The following is a 19,337-nucleotide window of genomic DNA, read 5'->3' on the forward strand; positions in this document are numbered from 1 at the left end:
CATCGCAGAGTGCCAGGCTGGGCTCCCTGTGTTATATAGCAACTTCTCACCAGCTATCTATTTTACACATGGTAGTATAAATATTCTTTTCCTATTCGGTGTTTAGCCATAGACCAACATTTGAAGTTCACACTGAGGGCTGTTTCAAGACTTAACCTGTTTTCTTTAAATACAGTACCTTTTAGATCAGACACTTAGTCCTGAAATACAAAAATATGTACTAAGAGTATCGCTGCAGTCAGACTTTCACCAGGTTGTGTCTCAGTATCAGACAAGGGGCTTCCCTTGTAGCCCAGTCTGTAAAGATTCTGCCTGCACTGCAGGAGACCTGGGTTTGATCCCCGGGTTGGGAAGATCCCCTGGAGAAGGAAATGGCGACCCATTCCAGTATCCTTGCCTGGAAAAATCTCATGGACAGAGGAGCCTGGTGGGCTGCAGTCCATGGGTTCGCAAAGAGTCGGGCACTACTGAGCGACTAACACTTACAGTATCAGACAAGTCCAAGAACTCAACAAGGTCACGGGACTCTTTTCTTTCCCGTGTTACGAGTCAGCCTGAGTTCAGCTGCAGCTCACTTCTCCCCACCCCAGTCCCCATCGCTGTCAAGAGGAAGAAACGGTCCACTCCGAGCCTCCCCTGAGAGCAGGGGCAGAACCAGAACTGAGCCACCCTCACTCCGTTCAGGTGAGACTTGGGTCCCCGCAGCGGACACGCCATTGGCCGAAGCAGTCACGTGACCACATCTGACCCAGAGGATGAACACACATCCCCCAGCAGAACCGCCTCGGGTAAGGAGGCTCATAGACTGACGATGGGCCCCCCAGAGACTGGAAGCCACAACCACCACAAGGAAAAGCGACCGTGGCTCCCCCAATGAGGCTCCAAGTTCCTCTCTTCAAAGACAGCTCATTAAGATACAGGACACCGGGTGGTGAATTTGCCGTAACCTTAACCAGATCCTCATATTCCTCATGGAGGAGAATGTCCAACGGCACAGCCTCTCAAACTTGCCAGTCCTCCCAGCCACCCTTAGTCCTCAGAAGGGTTTGCAGGAGGAAAGCGTCATTTCCCCGGCAGATAACAACCAAAGGGGCACCCTTGGGAACCTGTTGAGGGGCCACTCGGGGCACCTTGTTGTCGTTAATGAGCACGCCCAGTTCTGAGGCCACCTGGGCAAAGCCATCCGTGCCCTCAGCTGACGCGGAGGAAGCCAAGAAGCGGATTCAGAGAAGGAGGCGCAGCCGCTGGAGCGAGGCCGAGGCTGCTCGGAAGAGCGGGGGGAAGATGGCGGGAGGCCAGCGCCAAAGGCCCCCCCGCGTGTTTATGTGACCACAGTCACAGGACCCAAAGACAGGATAGCTAAGCCTCGCTGAGTTTATTTTCCATTACGTTTAAACCTTTGGAGTGCAGTGAACCCCAACTACATTCTTGTCAAGCACTTTTTAAAAAACATATTTCAGCACTTAATATTTAAACCCATGTACCCTTCAAGTAAAATATCAGCCAGGTGTTTCGGATTCGTAGCAAAGAGAGAGATCATCAAAAGTTTGCTTCGTCAGAAATATTTGACACCTGAGAAAGCTTTTAAAGCAACTTTTCTTACAAACAGGCAGCTGTTTTGCCAGCGTTCTCAAGTCAGAGTCCCTCAAATTCCAATTCTAGTCTGGAAATCAGGAAGTTGTAGTTGGATTTGAATTTTACTTTAAGCCTCGCCACCCCGTTTGAAGGTATGTAGAATGATATCACTGGAGGCGTGATTGAGAAGCTCCAGGTTTAGGGAGCGACTGTCTCCTCATTTTTAAATTATTGTTTTCTGCAACTGCATGCATTCTGTTAGCCCACCATGGAACACAGAACTTTTTCCCAGGATGGACAAACTGAAAACTTCCAAAATTTGACTCAGCAGAGTTCTAAATTCTTAGAAGTTCTCAGTGTTGTACTAAGAGAAAAAAAAAACCCTTCTTAAACCATATTTTCTTTTCCTAACCAAGTGTTACATGAAAGTTAGCACGATTATCCCATTTTTGAGAGTCAAATACTCTGTAAACACAGTTTAGTTAGTAAAAGTTGTGGGTGAAAGTCTATTGTGGAAATGAAAGACTTGCCTATGCTTAATGTTGGCTAATTTGTCTACTAGCATTATTTATATTCCATTAAATATTTAATGTAATATAAATGTTTACTGTATGTTTACTGTAAATATTATATAACAAATTTTATTATAAGCATAAATTGTATAGTAAACATAAACATGTTTACTGTAAATGTTATATAACATAAATTTTATTGCATATAATGCTTACATATTCTGTAACACAATATGTATATGACATTTATATGATGAATATAGATAATGTATTATAGTTTTGATCAGATTCTCCATATATTGCTACTTTAAAAAAATAATTTTATTTATTTATCTGTCTTCCTTTTGGCTGTGCGGGGTCTTTGTTACTGAGCAAGCTTTTCTCTAGTTGTGAAGAGTGGAGGTGACTCTCGAGTTGCGGTATGCAGGCCCCTCACTGTGGCGGCTTCTCTTGCTGTGGAAACAGGCCCTCGGTGCGTGGCCTTCAGTGGCTGCAGGTCCTGGGCTCTAGGGCACAGTCTATTTGTGGTGGCTGGGTTCAGTTGCTCTCTGACATTCAGAATCTTCCCTAATCAGGGATTGAATCCGTGTCTCCTGCATTGGCAAGCAGATTCTTTGACACTGAACCACCAGGGAAGCCCTACTGCTCCTTTAAAGAATTAATACTTAGCCGTGGGCCACTGGGTCACTGGCTTTCCTTTATTTATAAGGATGGTGGAGACTGGGAATTTCTGGAAAGTAATAAACAGATGTTCTCCACGTCTATATGCAATAGTGTTACTTCAGGACTCTAAGGGCGAGTTGGGGATAGGATATTCACCAAGAGGGGAGAGCTGTTAAGATGTTGATAACGATTCAATTTCTGTATCCAGTGTGTTGGTTCTCAAAGTGTGTTCCTGGAGCAGCAGCATCATCTGGGAACTCTTCAGACCTGCAGTTTTTGGGGGTTCCACACCAAACCTACCAAATCAAAAATGCCAAGCCTGCCAGGAAGTTCTCAGGCACTTAGGGTCTGAGCGTCTTCGTCAGGCTGGTCAAGAATGTGGGCACAGGGGCTTCACAGGGACCCTTCTGCCCAGTGCCAGCTGTTGAGAGCTTGGATTTTCTGTGGCCCTGTTTCCTCCTTATGGGGATGCTGTGAGGGCTAATTATGGCCACACATGAAAAGCACCTAGGAGAGAGGCTGGTCCCTGGCTCTAGTGTTATCTGTTTATGATGATGAGTACTGTAATTGGTGATCTGAAGCTTTAGTGTTGTTGCCACTCACCTGAATCTTCATTACTGTCGTTTTATTTTCTGTATCCTTCCCACTTTGGGCTTCCCTGATGGCTTAGATGGTAAAGAATCTGCCCATAATGCGGGAGACCTGAATTCGATCCCTGGGTCAGGAAGAGCCGCTGGAGAAGAGAATGGCAATCCACTCCAGTATTCTTGCCAGGAGAATTCCATGGACAGAGTCTACAGTCCGTGGAGTCACACAGTAAGATATGACTGTGACTAACACTTCCCAATTTGGACCATTTCTGGCTCCGTCCTTACTCTGTTCTTGCTTAGTGTTTGCATATGTATTTCTCCTAATTGGTCAGGGTCTCTCTGTCCATTTACAGGTAGGTTTCTCTTTGATGGGATGGTGTGTTCCAGCTCACAGTAGTTCATTTCTTTGATCTTCCATTCTTACCATATATATATATAAGTAGAGTTTAGTAAAAACTATTTCAGAAAAGGAGCATGCCAAAATGCCAAAGAGCCTAGTGACATCAGAACAGATTGCATTAAACTTCGGAGGTTTAAGAGGGATTTGTGTGCTGACAAGAACGCTGGTCTAGCTCCCAAAGACTTTGGAGCTTGTTCGTTCTGCCATGGGCAAGACAAGTCACTGCAACCTCCCAGGTCTCCTCATTTGAAAACCGTGTGTCAGATGCCTTGGTTCTGACATTCTTTTAAACTCTAATGTTCTATGACTCAACAGTAATAATGCATTTCCACAGGCGGTAAAAATATTCTAGACTCTTCCCTTCCAATTCTCACTGTTTACTTCCTCTGCACTTCCCCTTCCTGCCTCCCTGTTTGCCGGCCAGTTGATAGTGGGCTTCTGTGGGGGTGAGTTAACCCACTCTTTCCAGGGTGTTTTACTACTGAGCTCCCTCCAGAGGGTGGGAATTCTACAGTGAGGATTGTGGCTGGGGCTTCAGTTTCATTCCTGAAACACTCCTTGAGCTTTGATCTATTCTGGGCACCCTGCCAGATCGCCAGGGGGTGCGGGGGTGGAAGGTGAACGCTGAGGGTCAGTTTCACTGGGTCAGTTTCTTAGTAAACACCTGTGAGCTCCACGTGGCCCTCTTTCTTTCAGGAAGTAGCAGAGTCCCATGGTAGCCAGGTGGGCGAAGGGGAGTGAGGACCATCCACCTGCCTTGGAGAAGACACCATCTGACCCGCCTGCTGAGTGAGCCCCCAGGTAGCATGCGGTTCTGGGGGCACGGGGTGTTGGGAGGGAGGGAGTGGGTGTTTAGCCTTGGGGTGCTGTCCACCAGCCACTCTTTTCCACAGTGAGAGGCTGATCCCAAGGCCCTTATCCCCATCCATCTAGGTTTTCTTCCCCCGTATATGACCCCCATCCTCAGATGGCCGTTGGGGTCATTGATTCCAACAACAGTTGTGCAAAACTGTAGCACAGGAGCTTTGGGGAGAGAGAGGAGACAGAGTCAGCTCATCCCTAGCCTCTGCCCCTTTGAAGGAGAGGTTAAAACAGAAGCGTCGTGGCCCTGCCTTTGTAACAACAGGGCCAAGTCTCCCAGCCTCTGGCAGAAGGCTGAGCTGGGAGCTTCGTTTGTGCCGCAGGACAGTTGTGTACCATGCGCACAAGAAAACTTAAGCTTCTGTTTTCACTTCGGTGGGTTGAATGGCATGCACTTGCCCCTAAGAGCTTTGTTTTATTTTAAGCTCGTGCAGTTACTTGTCCGTAAGCTACGTTTGTCTTTGCCAGCGCCCATGTTCTGAGCTTGACTAGGCACTTGGGCATGCCAGCCTGGCATTATGTTTCCAAACTTCCACTGTGGTCGCTTTCCTCTTGATTCCTGAGAGGGGCTGCTGAGGGTCTGATAAAGCCCACACTAAATTATATCCTGTACTTTTCATCTAAGTGTTAGCCACTCAGTCGTGTCTAACTCTTTACAACCCCATGGACTGTGGCCCTTTAGGTTCTTCTGTCCATGGGGTTCTCCAGGCAAGAACACTGGAGTGGGTTGCCATTCCCTTCTCCAGGGGAGCTTCCTGATCCAGGGATTGAACCCGGGTCTCCTGTATTGCAGGCAGATTCTTTCCTGTCTAAATCACCAGGGAAGCCTACTTTTCATCTAGACTGGTCCCCAAATTAGTGGGATAGGCTTCAACAAGAAAAATAAATTCTGGATAACATAGGGCCATTCTTTGCAAGGAAAATGAAAAAGAGACTCCCCTTTTCTGAGAAAAAAAAAAAAAAGATCATTTCAAGGGGCAGGCAGTAAATGGCACACTTTAACAGTGCAAGAGGAAAACTAAAAAGCCCAACAGATTAGCCGTATCCTCAACAGGTGTTAGCCTTTAATGGATACAGTTTCAGATTCCTTGAAGGGATTTGCCCAGAGGATTATTTTAGAAACTCTGCTGAGAAAACATTATTCCAACAGCAAAGATTACTGCATGAATCATAGACCACTGTATACCAGTGTCATTTTAAAGGGAGAAATTTTTTATTATTATTAAAATGCCACTGAGGTGGAAAATCATGCCAACCAGGTGGTTACCCTGTAATCATTCACATTATCTTTTCCAAGGAATGTAGGGGTAACTTATCTCAGTCACAAGGCAGGCATTATAAGATGCTGTGTGGCCTCACCCCAGCTTTTCCCTGTCTGTAAATGCGGAGCGTTCTCTGGGGCTCAGCATGGCAGCCTAGTACCTCTTGCAGGTAAGTCTGTTCTGCTACATTGTCAGATGCCTGTACTCATGTATTTGTTCACTAGCTCTTTAAAATAGATACTTAGGCTGGTTCTACTTAGCTCGAAAGAAGTAAGGCAGGATTTTTGTGCCTTACCTAAATGCCACGCCTAATATTCTATATTGATAACTTCTATCTCAGCATAACCAGCTATTAATAAAGTTTGATTATTTGTTCTAAGTTTGTTTTTGGCTGTTGGATAACTTGATCTTTCCCATTGTAATCAAAAACTGGGACAGATCAAGGATTCCAAATAATTCATCAGACTATGGGGGGAAATCAATGGCTATTAATGGCTATTGCTATATCATGCAAAAGAACAGCTTTAAAAATTTTTTATGAATAGTACCCAAGGTTTTAAAGTTTGTGCTAACATTTTCCATCACTATATCAAAAAGTATCTTGTGGATGGTGCATTTTATTTATATCAGTACTGGCCCTATGCTAAGTCAACTTATTTTTTAATTTTCTATACTTGAAAATCCTTGAAAGCAGAATATACATAAATATTCATAATACTCTGTGGGGTGGATGCTTGTGAGTATGATATCAGAAAGAGAAGATTTGCATTTGAGTGTGAAGTTCTGTTTTGACACTTTACAGCCATTATCTCATTCAACCATCACAAAAACTCTGAGAAGTAGACTGTATTCCTAGTTCACAGATTAGGTAGCTGGGGTCCAGAGAGGTTAAATAGCATGCCCCAGTCACACAGTGAGTAAGTTGGAAAGAAAGAATTTAACCCCAGTCTCTTTGTCTCCAGTCTCTGCTCCACACTCTCTCCTACCACCATCCCCAGGTACACATCCATGAATCTGGCCTTCAGTCTTCACCTTTCTTGTGAACTTCCGTGTACATTCACTTTTATCTCATAGGAGTATCCTGTTTCTACTTTCTGGACACGTGACAGTAAGGGGACATCTTCCTTTGTCCTTTCCTTAGGTGGCCCTGTGAGCTGGTCTATGGACCCGATTCACATCAGCATGGCCAGCGCGCCCCTGGTGAAGCACACTGCTGGTGCTGGCCTCAAGGCCAGCAGACCCCGAGTCATGTCCAAGAGCGGGCACAGCAACGTGAGAATTGACAAAGTGGATGGCATATATTTGCTCTACCTCCAAGACTTGTGGACTACCGTCATCGACATGAAGTGGAGATATAAGCTCACCCTGTTTGCTGCCACGTTCGTGATGACCTGGTTCCTGTTCGGGGTGATCTACTATGCCATCGCCTTTATCCATGGGGACCTGGAGCCCAGTGAGCCTCCTTCCAATCACACCCCATGCATCATGAGAGTGGACTCCCTCACTGGGGCGTTTCTGTTTTCCCTGGAATCCCAGACGACCATCGGCTACGGAGTCCGTTCTATCACCGAGGAATGTCCTCATGCCATCTTCCTCTTGGTGGCCCAGCTGGTCATCACCACCTTGATTGAGATCTTCATCACGGGCACCTTCCTGGCCAAAATCGCCAGACCCAAAAAGCGGGCGGAGACCATCAAGTTCAGCCACTGCGCCGTTATCACCAAGCAGAACGGGAAGCTGTGCTTGGTGATCCAGGTGGCCAACATGAGGAAGAGTCTCCTGATCCAGTGCCAGCTCTCGGGGAAGCTCCTCCAGACCCACGTCACCAAGGAGGGCGAGCAGATCCTCCTGAACCAGGCCACCGTCAAGTTCCACGTGGACTCCTCTTCTGAGAGCCCCTTCCTCATCCTGCCCATGACGTTCTACCATGTGCTGGATGAGACAAGCCCCCTGCGGGATCTCACCCCCCAAAACCTGAAGGAGAAGGAGTTTGAGCTGGTGGTCCTCCTCAATGCCACCGTGGAGTCCACCAGCGCCGTGTGCCAGAGCCGCACATCTTACATCCCGGAGGAGATCTACTGGGGCTTTGAGTTTGTGCCTGTCGTCTCTCTCTCGAAAACCGGCAAGTACGTGGCTGACTTCAGTCAGTTTGAACAGATCCGGAAGAGCCCGGATTGTACCTTTTACTGCGCGGATTCTGAGAAGCAGAAACTCGAAGAGAAATACAGGCAGGAGGATCAGAGGGAAAGAGAGCTGAGAACGCTTTTGCTGCAGCAGAGCAATGTCTGACGGCAGTGGTGTCGCCTCGGCTTATCTCCGAGCGGCTTTCGCATCTGAGATCCCTTCCAACACAGAGATCACCAGGGAACTGAAAATGTGTGGACACACCCTGAAACACTGCGCGTGTTACAGACCTGTTCCTCTGATCTGATGGCTTTAAACAACCTTTGCCACATCTGAAAGGGTTCCTTTCTTCAATGCTCTGTCTGAAGCGAACTCCCTAAATTCAAATTTTCCAAAAGGGGGCTGCATTTCAAAAAAGCTGGTGGAGGGCTATGGGAACAATGTCCTGCTGAGTGGACAGACATTTCAGGATGCTGATACTGAAAGGAAATGTACTTCTTATACAAGGACGTCAGCTATAATATGAGGTATTTATTCAGTCCAAGTATGAAAGACATCACAACCAAGAGCTGAAATGTGGTTCGGTATCCACTTACATTGTTGCTTTAAAACACACTCGTTTTTTTCAAGCAGAGAAAACAGTATTTATAATGGAGGCTATCTGGTCAAACATAAACTGGGGCAAAGGGACTCTGTATTCACAAAGTATAATTCCGTTTTTACCTTTTTCAGTGAATGTTGTTGTATAGAGTGAAATTGATCAAATTAGAAATGAACTGTTGTAAAAATATGCAAATGGAGCTGATGTGATTGTTCACATTAAATTTTTTGTTGAAATGTACTAGCCCCTTTTTATTTAAAATGAAGTTCACAAGCAGCACCCATCAGCATCATCCAGGAGCCTTATTAGTACATTAGCCCCACATGGGCTTAGAGAGTCATAGTCTGTATCTTAACAGAATTGCCAAGTGATTCATGCAAAAATGAAATTTTGAAAAGCTTCACTCCCAACAGAGTTTCTGAAGTAACTTTCTGAAGCCAGGGGACTCTGCTCATCCCTTATCCCGTTCTTTATTATGGCCCAATATTCCTTTCAGGGGTTTCCTTCCTTTCTGTTAAAATACCTTATCCACAGAGGAACTGGCATGGACATTTCAAGAACAAAATAACACTCTTGATAGTAATGGTTGTCTCTCTCAAGTCAAGTACATGCTTGTTGATTACAATCAGCACAAAAGAAAATTTCAGCTTCATAACAATCGAAAATTTGCTCCTACTTTGAAATCCAGGAGTTTGGCTGGGGCCATGAAGAACAGGAGGAGCCAAGGCTAAGGGGTTCAAATGCAGATGACTCCTTAAAGCATGAACAAAGCTTGATACCTGATAGCATGTAAAGGGTGCTCTCAGTATTGAAATAAGTCTCATACAACTCAGTGTTACAGAGTAACGTTTGGATTTTGGCAAGATTTAGAGCATTTCTTTGGGGGCGGAGAATCAATGCGCTAGGATTAGCTAAATCTGCGAAAGGTGAACTCTCATTTCATTCAGACAAGGACAGATTTGAACATTCATTCAAGAAGAATGGATGTGTGCGTGACCCCATGTATATGCATACACTGACCTGCACACACATAGACCTAAACACACACACACACGCATACACAGGCATGCTCCTCCTGGCTCTTCTGTCATGGTTGTGGAAACCATCCACAAAGACATTTGTGATTAAGACAGCAAGTCTTCGACAAATGTGCTCATGTTTATTTGGTTCTTTAAGAATGGGAGCGCTGGGACTCGGAGCAAACAGGGCCTGTAATCTGGATTCAGGTTTTCTGTGAAACGGTGTCATATCATATGTTACCATAATCTCAAGTCTCCCTCCATTAAACAGAAAATGTGCCTGAAACCTCTGACCCAGAAGTGAACATTTAGGTATGAAAACAATGGAGTTGAAGCTGTAAAAGTTTAAAAAACAATCCTAGTGCACAAGAAGTTATTGTCTTCAGTTATTCAGGAAGTTTTTTTTTTGTTTGTTTCTGTTGATCACTTTATGGCAGTTTGTTTTAGATCTTCATTCTTCTTAAAAAATCACGTTAGTGTAGTTAGATATTAGCCCTTTCAATTATTAAACTTTTTAATTGTATAATGTAGTGAAATCACAGGAAAATAATGCCTCGGCATGTTTACAATTTTTTGCTTGTACCATAAAGTTTTTTCACAGATTTACATCAGTGCTAATTTAAGTGTGATGAAGATGGGGAATCTTACATACTTATATTGTATATGGTACAATGATATGGCATAAGATTGAAAAGTCTTTCTTTATGTTCACTTTGCATATCTGTTTTGGCCAAATATGGAAGACTTGATCATCTGATCTGCAATACATACAAAATAAATATGTAGTTTCTCAAAACCCAATACTTGTACCAGTCAATAAATCATGTTATAAGAAACTATTCAATAAATAGCACTAAAGTTGTGTCTGATTTGAAGCTTAGTATTTTCCAAGCACACTTACTTATTATTACTTTGTACAAAATCCTTTCGTATTAACATGCTCACAAAAGGATTCAGGTGGCAAAATTATTTGATTATATCTGGACATGAATCTGACTGAAACAGACTCATACTCAACATCCAACTAAGGACAGTCAAACTAATAGAGTGTTTTGACCCATAAAAAGGGTTTTTGCATTTTGAAACATTTCCAGGGCATCAAGCCTTCTTAGTGCAATTGTTCAGAACTATCCTGTTCCATTTGAGAAATCACAATGTAAACAGCAGCAAGTTAGTGTAATCTGCAAGCCGTGTCTTATGTAATAAAATGCATTGTAATGGTAACCCACTCCAGTATTCTTGCTGTGGATAGAGGAACCTGGCAAGCTACAGTCCATGGGGTAGCCAAAGAGTCAGACACAACTTTGCAACTAAACAACGACAACAGCATTGTGCTGACGTGGCATCCAGTAGGCAATGGCACCAAACAGTCCAGTAAAGATTCACTCAGTGACCAAGACAAACCATCTTTGGTTTTCTTTCTTACTTATCAGGAAATTACAGCCCAGAAATGACTCCAGAAACCTAAAAGAACTGGTTAAAAGTAAAACAAAGATCATGGCATCCGGTCCCATCACTTCATGGGAAATAGATGGGGAAACAGTGGAAACAGTGTCAGACTTTATTTTTCTGGGCTCCAAAATCACTGCACATGGTGACTGCAGCCATGAAATTAAAAGACACTTACTCCTTGGAAGGAAAGTTATGTCCAACCTGGATAGCATATTCAAAAGCAGAGACATTACTTCGCCAACAAAGGTCCGGCTAGTCAAGGCTATGGTTTTTCCTGTGGTCATGTATGGATGTGAGAGTTGGACTGTGAAGAAGGCTGAGTGCCAAAGAATTGATGCTTTTGAACTGTGGTGTTGGAGAAGACACTTGAGAGTCCCTTGGACTGCAAGGAGGTCCAACCAGTCCATTCTGAAGGAGATCAGCCCTGGGATTTCTTTGGAAGGAATGATGCTAAAGCTGAAACTCCAGTACTTTGGCCACCTCACATGAAGAGTTGACTCATTGGAAAAGAGTCTGATGCTGGGAGGGATTGGGGGCAGGAGGAGAAGGGGACAACAGAGGATGAGATGGCTGGATGGCATCACTGACTTGATGAACGTGAGTCTGAGTGAACTCCGGGAGTTGGTGATGGACAGGGAGGCGTGGTGTGCTGCGATGCATGGGGTCGCAAAGAGTTGGACACGACTGAGCGACTGAACTGAACTGAACTGAACTGAAAAGTAAAAAGTGCCATGAATGAGTGGACTAGGTATTTAGACAATTATTTCGTCTGATTTTTCTCTGAATTAACTGATTTCAATCCCATAAAAATGTAAATTTTGTTGTATTCAGTCTCTCAATCATGTTTGACTCTTTGTGACCCCAAGGACTGCAGCATGCCAGGCTTCCCTTATCCTTTGCTATCTCCTGGAGTTTGCTCAAACTCATGTCCATCAAATCAGTGATGCCATCCAACCATCTCATCCTCTGTCACCCCCTTCTCCTCTTGACCTCAGTCTTTCCCAGCATCAGGGTCTTTTCTGAAGAGTCAGCTTTTCATATCAGGTGGTAAAAGTATTGGAGCTTCAGCATCAATCCTTCCAATGAATATTCAGGGTTGATTAAATGAGTCAGACTTTTTAAAAAAGGGACACTTCTGCAGGATGACTCTTTCTTCCTTCTTGAATCCTCAGGATTCCATCTGGAGAAAGAAGAAAAGAAAAAAGCAAAGTCAGGAAGACCTGAAGCCTTTGCCCTGGTACCTCAGTAAAGGAGCAGCCTCATCTTCAGGCATGGTTCTGTACCTGGTCTCTGGTCAAAGAGTTAGACATCCAATGATGTGACAATAGCAAACCATCCAGCCTCTCGCTCTTGGCTTTCATGCATGCTATATATATTTTTTTTTTTCTGTTAAATATTTGAAATAGCTAGTTTTGAATGCAGGCTATTTTATCATAGCCTTCTGGAAGGGATTTTTTTTCTCAAGTGAAAGGTGGCAGCATTTCAAGTCTTAATTTCCAAGTTCTGCACTGTGCATGTGTGTGTCAGCAATTGACTCTGTGTAAGTCCAAGGTGCACTTAATTTTCTTCCCTTAGAAAGACTTAGCCCTGAAGGTCTAAAGCTTAACATTTCACTTCTAATTGATTAACTATTAATACATACACTTTGCCTTTTGTGAATTTCAGTTTATCTTTAATCAGAATGTCCTGCCAACCCGTCCTTGGGTTTCTGGGCAGCAAAGAGTGGCTTATTCTCTCAGAGTAAGGTACCTTGTAAGAAGACTTTGAGTCTCCAGAGTAAGAATTTGCAATGAAAAAGTATAATTAGAGTTTAATTTTATAATTAGAATTAGATTAAAAAAATAAAGCAGTTACTTCTTGAGGCATTTGTATATTCTTTGGTAGACTTTTTCTTAATTGCTGTTCTGTTGTTTTGATTTTTTAAAAGAAATCTGAAACAAAGTCTTTGTCTTCAGAGTAAGGAAGGCAGTGAGAAAGGTGTAAAAAAAAAAAAAAAAGCTAATAGTTGACTTAGCTAGGCTTCCATGTAAACAGACTTCTGCCAGTGAAAAAGAACTTCAGAGAAAATATTGGTCATTCAGTCTCACATTACAACAAACCATCATCATATCCTTTGGCTTCCCAGGGGTAGCAATTTTCCTAACTCTTAAGAAACATTGATGAATTAAGTCCAACATTTTTTTCCAAAATTTTTCCACTAGATACATAATGAGAGAGAAACACGAGGCAAAAATAAAGCTCCAGGCATTTCACTTCATCTTCATCCTCTGTCAGCTCTCCTGAGTCAGTTTCCTCTCAACTGCCCATGTGCTTGGTTGTCTATACCTCATCCTTGCCAACCATTCTAGCAAGCCAAATAAACCCGTGGGTTAAAAATAAACAATCCAAATTAGTAGTAATAATTTGTACTAGGCATCTATTTAGATGCCTAAAAACTGGGGATAGGAACTCTTATCTTTCAATGAGTACGTTGCTAGTATGTTAAAATAGAAGACAGAGAAAAAGCTGTTGATTGGAGTGTTTAGTTAATTCCTAATAAAATTACAAGAATTGATTATGGAAGTCAAAAGGTATAATTGGCACATGAGCATAAATGCCAAAGGTGTCATATATGTGGATAAAGGCCATGTGATTAGTAAAGGTAGTGCAGCGCATGCGAGCTCAGTCGTGTCCAGCTCTTTGTGACCCCAAGGACTGTAGCCCACTGCCCTCCTCTGTCCATGGGATTCTTGTCTTGCTCCAGACAAGAATACTGGAGTGGGTTGCATTTCCTCCTTCAGGGGATCTTCACAACTCAGGGATTGAACCCATGTCTCCTGCATTGGTAGGCAGATTCTTTACCTCTGTGCCACCTAGAAAGCCCCCTAGTAAAGATAATTTCAGCCAAATGCAGGGACTTTGGGTAAATTCTGGGCATGCTCTTTGTTTATCACAGAAAGGCTGGGAACAATGGGCACATCATTTTGTATTACTAACCACCACTAGATGGGTAAAACCAAAGATAAAGGCATCTGCCTAAAAGCCCATTACCACGTTTTTTGTTTAACAGCTCCAACCTTGTGATGTACTTAGCTATGATCTTATCTTTCCTCAAGGCTAAATCTTATCTACTATACATGCCTTCACAACAATCTAAGATATCTAATTTCACCCCTCAAAAATATTCATGTTAGACATAGAACCTACTCAAATTTAGACTCTAAGGGGGCTACTACAATTGATTGCATAGTACACATTCTCTTAGAAAAAAAATCAGAAGCTGTTGATTTCGAGCTAAGATGTATGACCTTTTAGCTTATTATTCCTATGATTGTTATTATTGCTAATGTCTTTAATATTGCTGAAAAAGTAAAGAGTTCCAAGAGCATGATTGGATGGGAGTTCAAAGGAATGACTTTTTTTTTTTTGTCCGTTTACTATAAGGTAACCATATTCTTTCATCTGCAATCAAATCTTAAGACTAAGGATGTTGCATGAAATAAAATCATTACAGGAAGTATGACGGTATCAGGGACTTTTTACAAAAACAAACTTCCAGATCACAAGAGGAAGCTGTGTTTGTGTGCTGACAGAAAGTATTTAACAGCAGTCAGGAGAGGAAGGCAGGATGAGAGCCAACTTGGATCTATTTTTGAAGAATTATTTCTGTAGAGTGTCATGGAATTGTAAGTTACAAAAAAGAATGCTTTGGTAAACAGTCTTCTCCATTCCAAAAGGACTCACTCCAAAATACCACTTAATGAAATTCACGGGAATGTTATGAAGATGGAAATCCCAAATGACAGGCAGACTTTACAAGCGAACAGTCCTACTTTTTGTAAATCCTGGCAGTGTGCATTTACCAAAATCTCCGTCACACCATGCTCTCTTGCTATATATAGCACTCCATCTGATCTGATCGCTATACCATGCGGCAAGATGCATGTCCTTGCTTTCTTCTGATTTTTAACTAGTCTTAAATTTGTCTTAGCGTAGCAGTGACTCCTGCTTCTCAAGGTTGAGCTACTATTTGGTACATTTTAGAAATCTCAAATTAACGTGTGTGTACTCAGTCACTACTGAACCCAATGACCAATCAGCTTTAAATAGGTCTTTTTACTTTCTATGGATTCATCCCTCTATTTATCAAACCATTTCTTGTTTTTATATGTAACTCTATCACCTGTCTTTAATTATATATATAGAATCACTCTCATCTGTAAAATAATAGCAAATACAATAAAGCTAATTTTGAAGTCTTGAGTTTCTTCTCATTTTATTGGAAGGGTTATGATGTTATAGTTCATGCTTTGATGGACAAGGATTTAATATTTTCCTAGAGAGCTCAGAAGAAAATTCTCATTTGAAACATCTTTTTCTGATGATGGTAATTACAATAATTTGGGGATAAGCAGGTACTTTTTAAGATGGTATTTTCTACCAGGGCCTAAAGGAATGTATTTTGTTTCTTTTCTAATCAAAGAAAAGAATATGAAATTTCTACCTTATGTCTTTCTTTTGCCGTGATGTTCTACTTGCTCATTTTATTTTAGTCAATGATTAAAGATCAAGTTAACAATTTAACAACATCCTTTCTGCACCTTATTTCTTACTAAAGTTTCTTGTACTCCATTGCCTTTTTACTTTTATGGGTAAAAAGAAAGCACATAATTATATAAGCCTTAAAGGTATCAGTATGGGTGTGACCGCAAAGCAGCACAGCTGTTTAAGATCCACACTGTAGAGATTTGTACCCAAGAGACAGCCACGGTCCTCCTATGGGGACACCACACACACACACACACACAACAAAGTGGCTGCCACAGCTCCAAACTTTCTACAGGTGTTTCTTGGAACTGCTCTTTTGAAATCTTGGGTGATTCATTGTGGTATTTTCAGTGATGGCAAGATAAGTTTCTTTTAGTGAGCATGTGATAGGTGGAAATATAAAAGGCTGGTGCATATGGTAGGAAGTCAAATTGGAGGATGCTGTTTGGGCCAAAAAAAAAAAAAGTTTTCCAGAAAGTGCACAGTAATCTGGAATACAGTAATAAGGCTCATCAGTTTGGAGGACATTTTATTAATTTCAATTTGCATGAAATTTCTCAGACACATATCATCTATTCCATTATCTCAAGCATCTGCTTGCCCTCGTGGGATGACCTTGGCCAAGAACTGAGCTGTCTATGTTCAAGACATGAAAGAGGTTTGCCTCCACCACACCATGTCTTTGTGGCGGTGAATGTATGGGGCGTTGTCACAGCAGCACGGGAGCTTTGCTCTGGGCTGGAAACACAGCATCCTGGCAGCCATAATTTCTCTTCTCAGAAATCCTTGATTTCAGATAAACAAGCTTTGTGGTTTAATTTTTAATGCAAAAGTCCATATTCTTTCCAGAAACTTCTACCTAATTTGAGGTTTTAGTCCCCAAATTTTCTATCCCTTTACTTGAATTTTACACTTCCTCTATAGTACCTCATGCTTTTGGTCAGTCGCTAAGTCACATCTGACTCTTTGTGACCCCATGGACTAAGTAGCCCACCAGCCTCCTCTGTCCATGGGATTTTCCAGGTAAGAATACTGGAGGGGGTTGCCATTTCTTTCTTCAGGGAATCTTCTCGACCCAGGGATCAAACCTGTGTCTCCTGCATTGACAGGCAGATTCTTACTGAACCACCAGGGAATCTCGTATTTGAATGTCCCACATGTGTTCGCACCAGCCTCTAGAGCTGTTTTCTGTATCTTTCTTGTTTACCTCTATTAATCTGTCAGATCTCAGTTTATATGTGGTTTGAAGATCTGCATGTGATTTAGAGATCTGCCATAAGTCTGCTGTAAGCAACAGACACCCCATTCTGCACCAACATGGAACTATATGTGGTTTTCCTAACCTTCATTCCCACCATCAATCGGGCTGACCTGGTACATGGGAAGCATGTTGTAGCGTGTTCTGTTGCAACATGCCTCTTCTACTTATATAAGCCACACACACACACACACACACACACATGCACACAAGCCCCAAGCCTTCCAGTCTCAACTTGGATTTGCAGAGAGCAAATAAGACACACACTCATAGGTTCTTAATGCTTTAAGCCACTTCAAAACACTTACTGGTCCATTTTATAGCCAATGAAGGAAGTGTAGCATGTCTAGTTTCTGTACTTTACAGAAGACCCTACAGCGAACTGAGGTTCAATGTCTCATCCCGTGTCACCCAACAAACCAGTGCAGTGATGTAGGTCTCTCCCTTCTGGTCTAATAGTCCATCCCCTAGATTTACAACATGGGAATTTCACCATGGAGCTGGTTTCTCCATGTGATGGGTCAAAACCAGAGCTTGGTGATGATAGAATAGATCAACCAGGGAAAGCATGAATCTGGGAGCCTGGAATAATTATATGGAGGTCCTGAATGCTACCAGGGGTCTGTTACTCAGAGGCTGAGCATATGGGATAAGTATTCAGAAGGTAGAAATGATATTAATCCATCAGGTGAAAGAAAAGAGCACAGGAATATGAACACTGCTCACTAAGATTTAAACAAAGCCAACAAACCGACTGTTTATCTGAGTAGGGATGAACAGTTGGCCGAAGAATCGACAGAGTGGTAACCAGAATTAAGAAATTCCAGAGGAAGATCTTGGTGGCCAAGTGTATGTAGCTAGTTCGCTTCTAAGTTCCTTACATCCATTATGATTGAGTTGTATCTCCTTAAATCAGGTAAGCATTGTTGTTGTTGCTGTTAAGTCACTAAACCATGTTTGACTCTTTCATGACCCTATGGACTATAGCCCGTGAGGCTCTTCTGTCCATGGGATTCCCCAGGCAAGAAGAGTGGAGCAGGTGGCCATTTCCTTCTCCTGGGGATCTTCCCAACCCGGGGATTGAACCCACATCTCCTGCATTAGCAGGTGGATTCTTTACCACCGAGCTACCATGGAAGCAAGTGTGTCATGATCCCCATTTTATAGGTGATAAAACTGAAGTTCAGAGAAGTTAAACAACTTGGCTAAAGTCACATAGCTAAGAAGTGACAGAGCTGGGAGGAAAACCCAGGACTGACCAAAGTGAAAGTCCATCTTCCTTCCTAAGCTCTTTTCCTACAAAGGAGCCTAGAGGATTTGGTGGTTGATATTCTTGGAACAAAGGAGCCTGGAGGATTTGGTAGTTGATGTTCTTGGAACAAAGAAGTCATTGTTCAGCTTTCATGTGTTTTTGTCAAGTGAAAACAAACCACAGTTGAGTTGCTATGTTGCCACAAACCTGACCCCTGGAAGCTAAACTAATACTGAAGAGCAGCAAGGCAAATAATAAGGGGTTTGTCCAAGTGCTGCCAATACCATTAGAGTGGTAAGTTTCCAAGGGGTTATTTTGCTGAATTCTGAAAACCTGACTTGCAAGAATTTATACTGGGCTTTTCAGAGAACCTCCAAGAGATATTTGGAGATCATTTTAAGATCTTGGCTGATGGAGAGACAAAGAGTGCTGTGTAGAGATGAGCAATCACTACAGAACCGATAGATACCCTAGAATTTGATCCTGAGTGTAGGTGACCTAGTGGGGACAAGTGAGTGGCCCTGGAAGATGCAGTCACTGCTACCATAATGACCAGGGTTAAGCAGGCAGGCTCAGAACCCAGACACCAAGAAAAGCTAGAAACACAGGGCAAACATGCCAGGGAAGTTGACTGTGGAGTGAAGTTCTGACAGATATGTCCTGATGCTCAGGAAGACCGAGCTGAAAATCTCCCTATTTCACAGACAGGTGGGTAAAGAGAGGAGCAAGTGAGAGAGACATAGTGAATAAATCCACCACAAAGAGGGGAGATCAAGGGAGTGAACTTCAGGACCCAAACCCACGGCAGGCAAATCAGAGACAGGACCCAACTCCCAGGAAGAGTCAGTGAAGAAAGGAAACAAGCAAAACCTTGTTTCTGGGTCTAAAATCTAAGGCTGGAAGTCAGGCATAAAAAGGCTGACCACAACAGGAGTTGCTGCTCACTCAGTTGTGTCTGACATTTTGTGACCCCATGGACTATAGCATGCCAGCCTCCTCTGTCCTCTACTATCTTCTGAAGTTTGCTCAAATTCATGTCCATTGAGGTGGTGATGCTATGTAACCATCTCATCCTCTGCCGCCCCCTTCGCCTTCTGCTCTCCATTTTCCCCAGCATCAGGGTCTTTTCCAATGAATCAGCTCTTCGCATCAGGTGGCCAAAGTATTGGAGCTTCAGCATCAGCATCAGCATCATTTCTTCCAATGAAGATTCAGGGTTGATTTCCTTTAGGATTGACTGA

The 19,337-nt window shown here is 42.9% G+C and overlaps 1 protein-coding gene across 8 annotated transcripts in view; it reads left to right on the forward strand.

Annotated features, from left to right (window-relative positions):
* KCNJ15 (potassium inwardly rectifying channel subfamily J member 15) overlaps nucleotides 1-10,476 on the forward strand; it is a 57,537-nt gene extending 47,061 nt beyond the window's left edge. For 4 of the 8 annotated variants that reach the window (XM_024989534.2, XM_024989551.2, XM_010801688.4 and 1 more), the window contains exons 2-3: nucleotides 4,437-4,541; nucleotides 7,005-10,476. In XM_024989534.2, the coding sequence (XP_024845302.1) occupies nucleotides 7,025-8,152 (1,128 nt within the window). In that variant the 5' untranslated portion in view covers nucleotides 4,437-4,541; nucleotides 7,005-7,024 and the 3' untranslated portion in view covers nucleotides 8,153-10,476. Of the gene's footprint in view, nucleotides 1-467; nucleotides 1,728-3,420; nucleotides 3,567-4,161; nucleotides 4,187-4,436; nucleotides 4,542-5,898; nucleotides 6,033-7,004 lie in introns of those variants that run through there. The other 4 variants (XM_059884657.1, XM_005202075.5, XM_005202074.5 and 1 more) reach the window with 4 other exon arrangements.
* The last annotated feature ends 8,861 nt before the right edge of the window (nucleotides 10,477-19,337 follow it).

Source organism: Bos taurus, chromosome 1, assembly GCF_002263795.3.
Source record: "Bos taurus isolate L1 Dominette 01449 registration number 42190680 breed Hereford chromosome 1, ARS-UCD2.0, whole genome shotgun sequence".
Lineage (NCBI taxonomy): Eukaryota > Metazoa > Chordata > Mammalia > Artiodactyla > Bovidae > Bos > Bos taurus.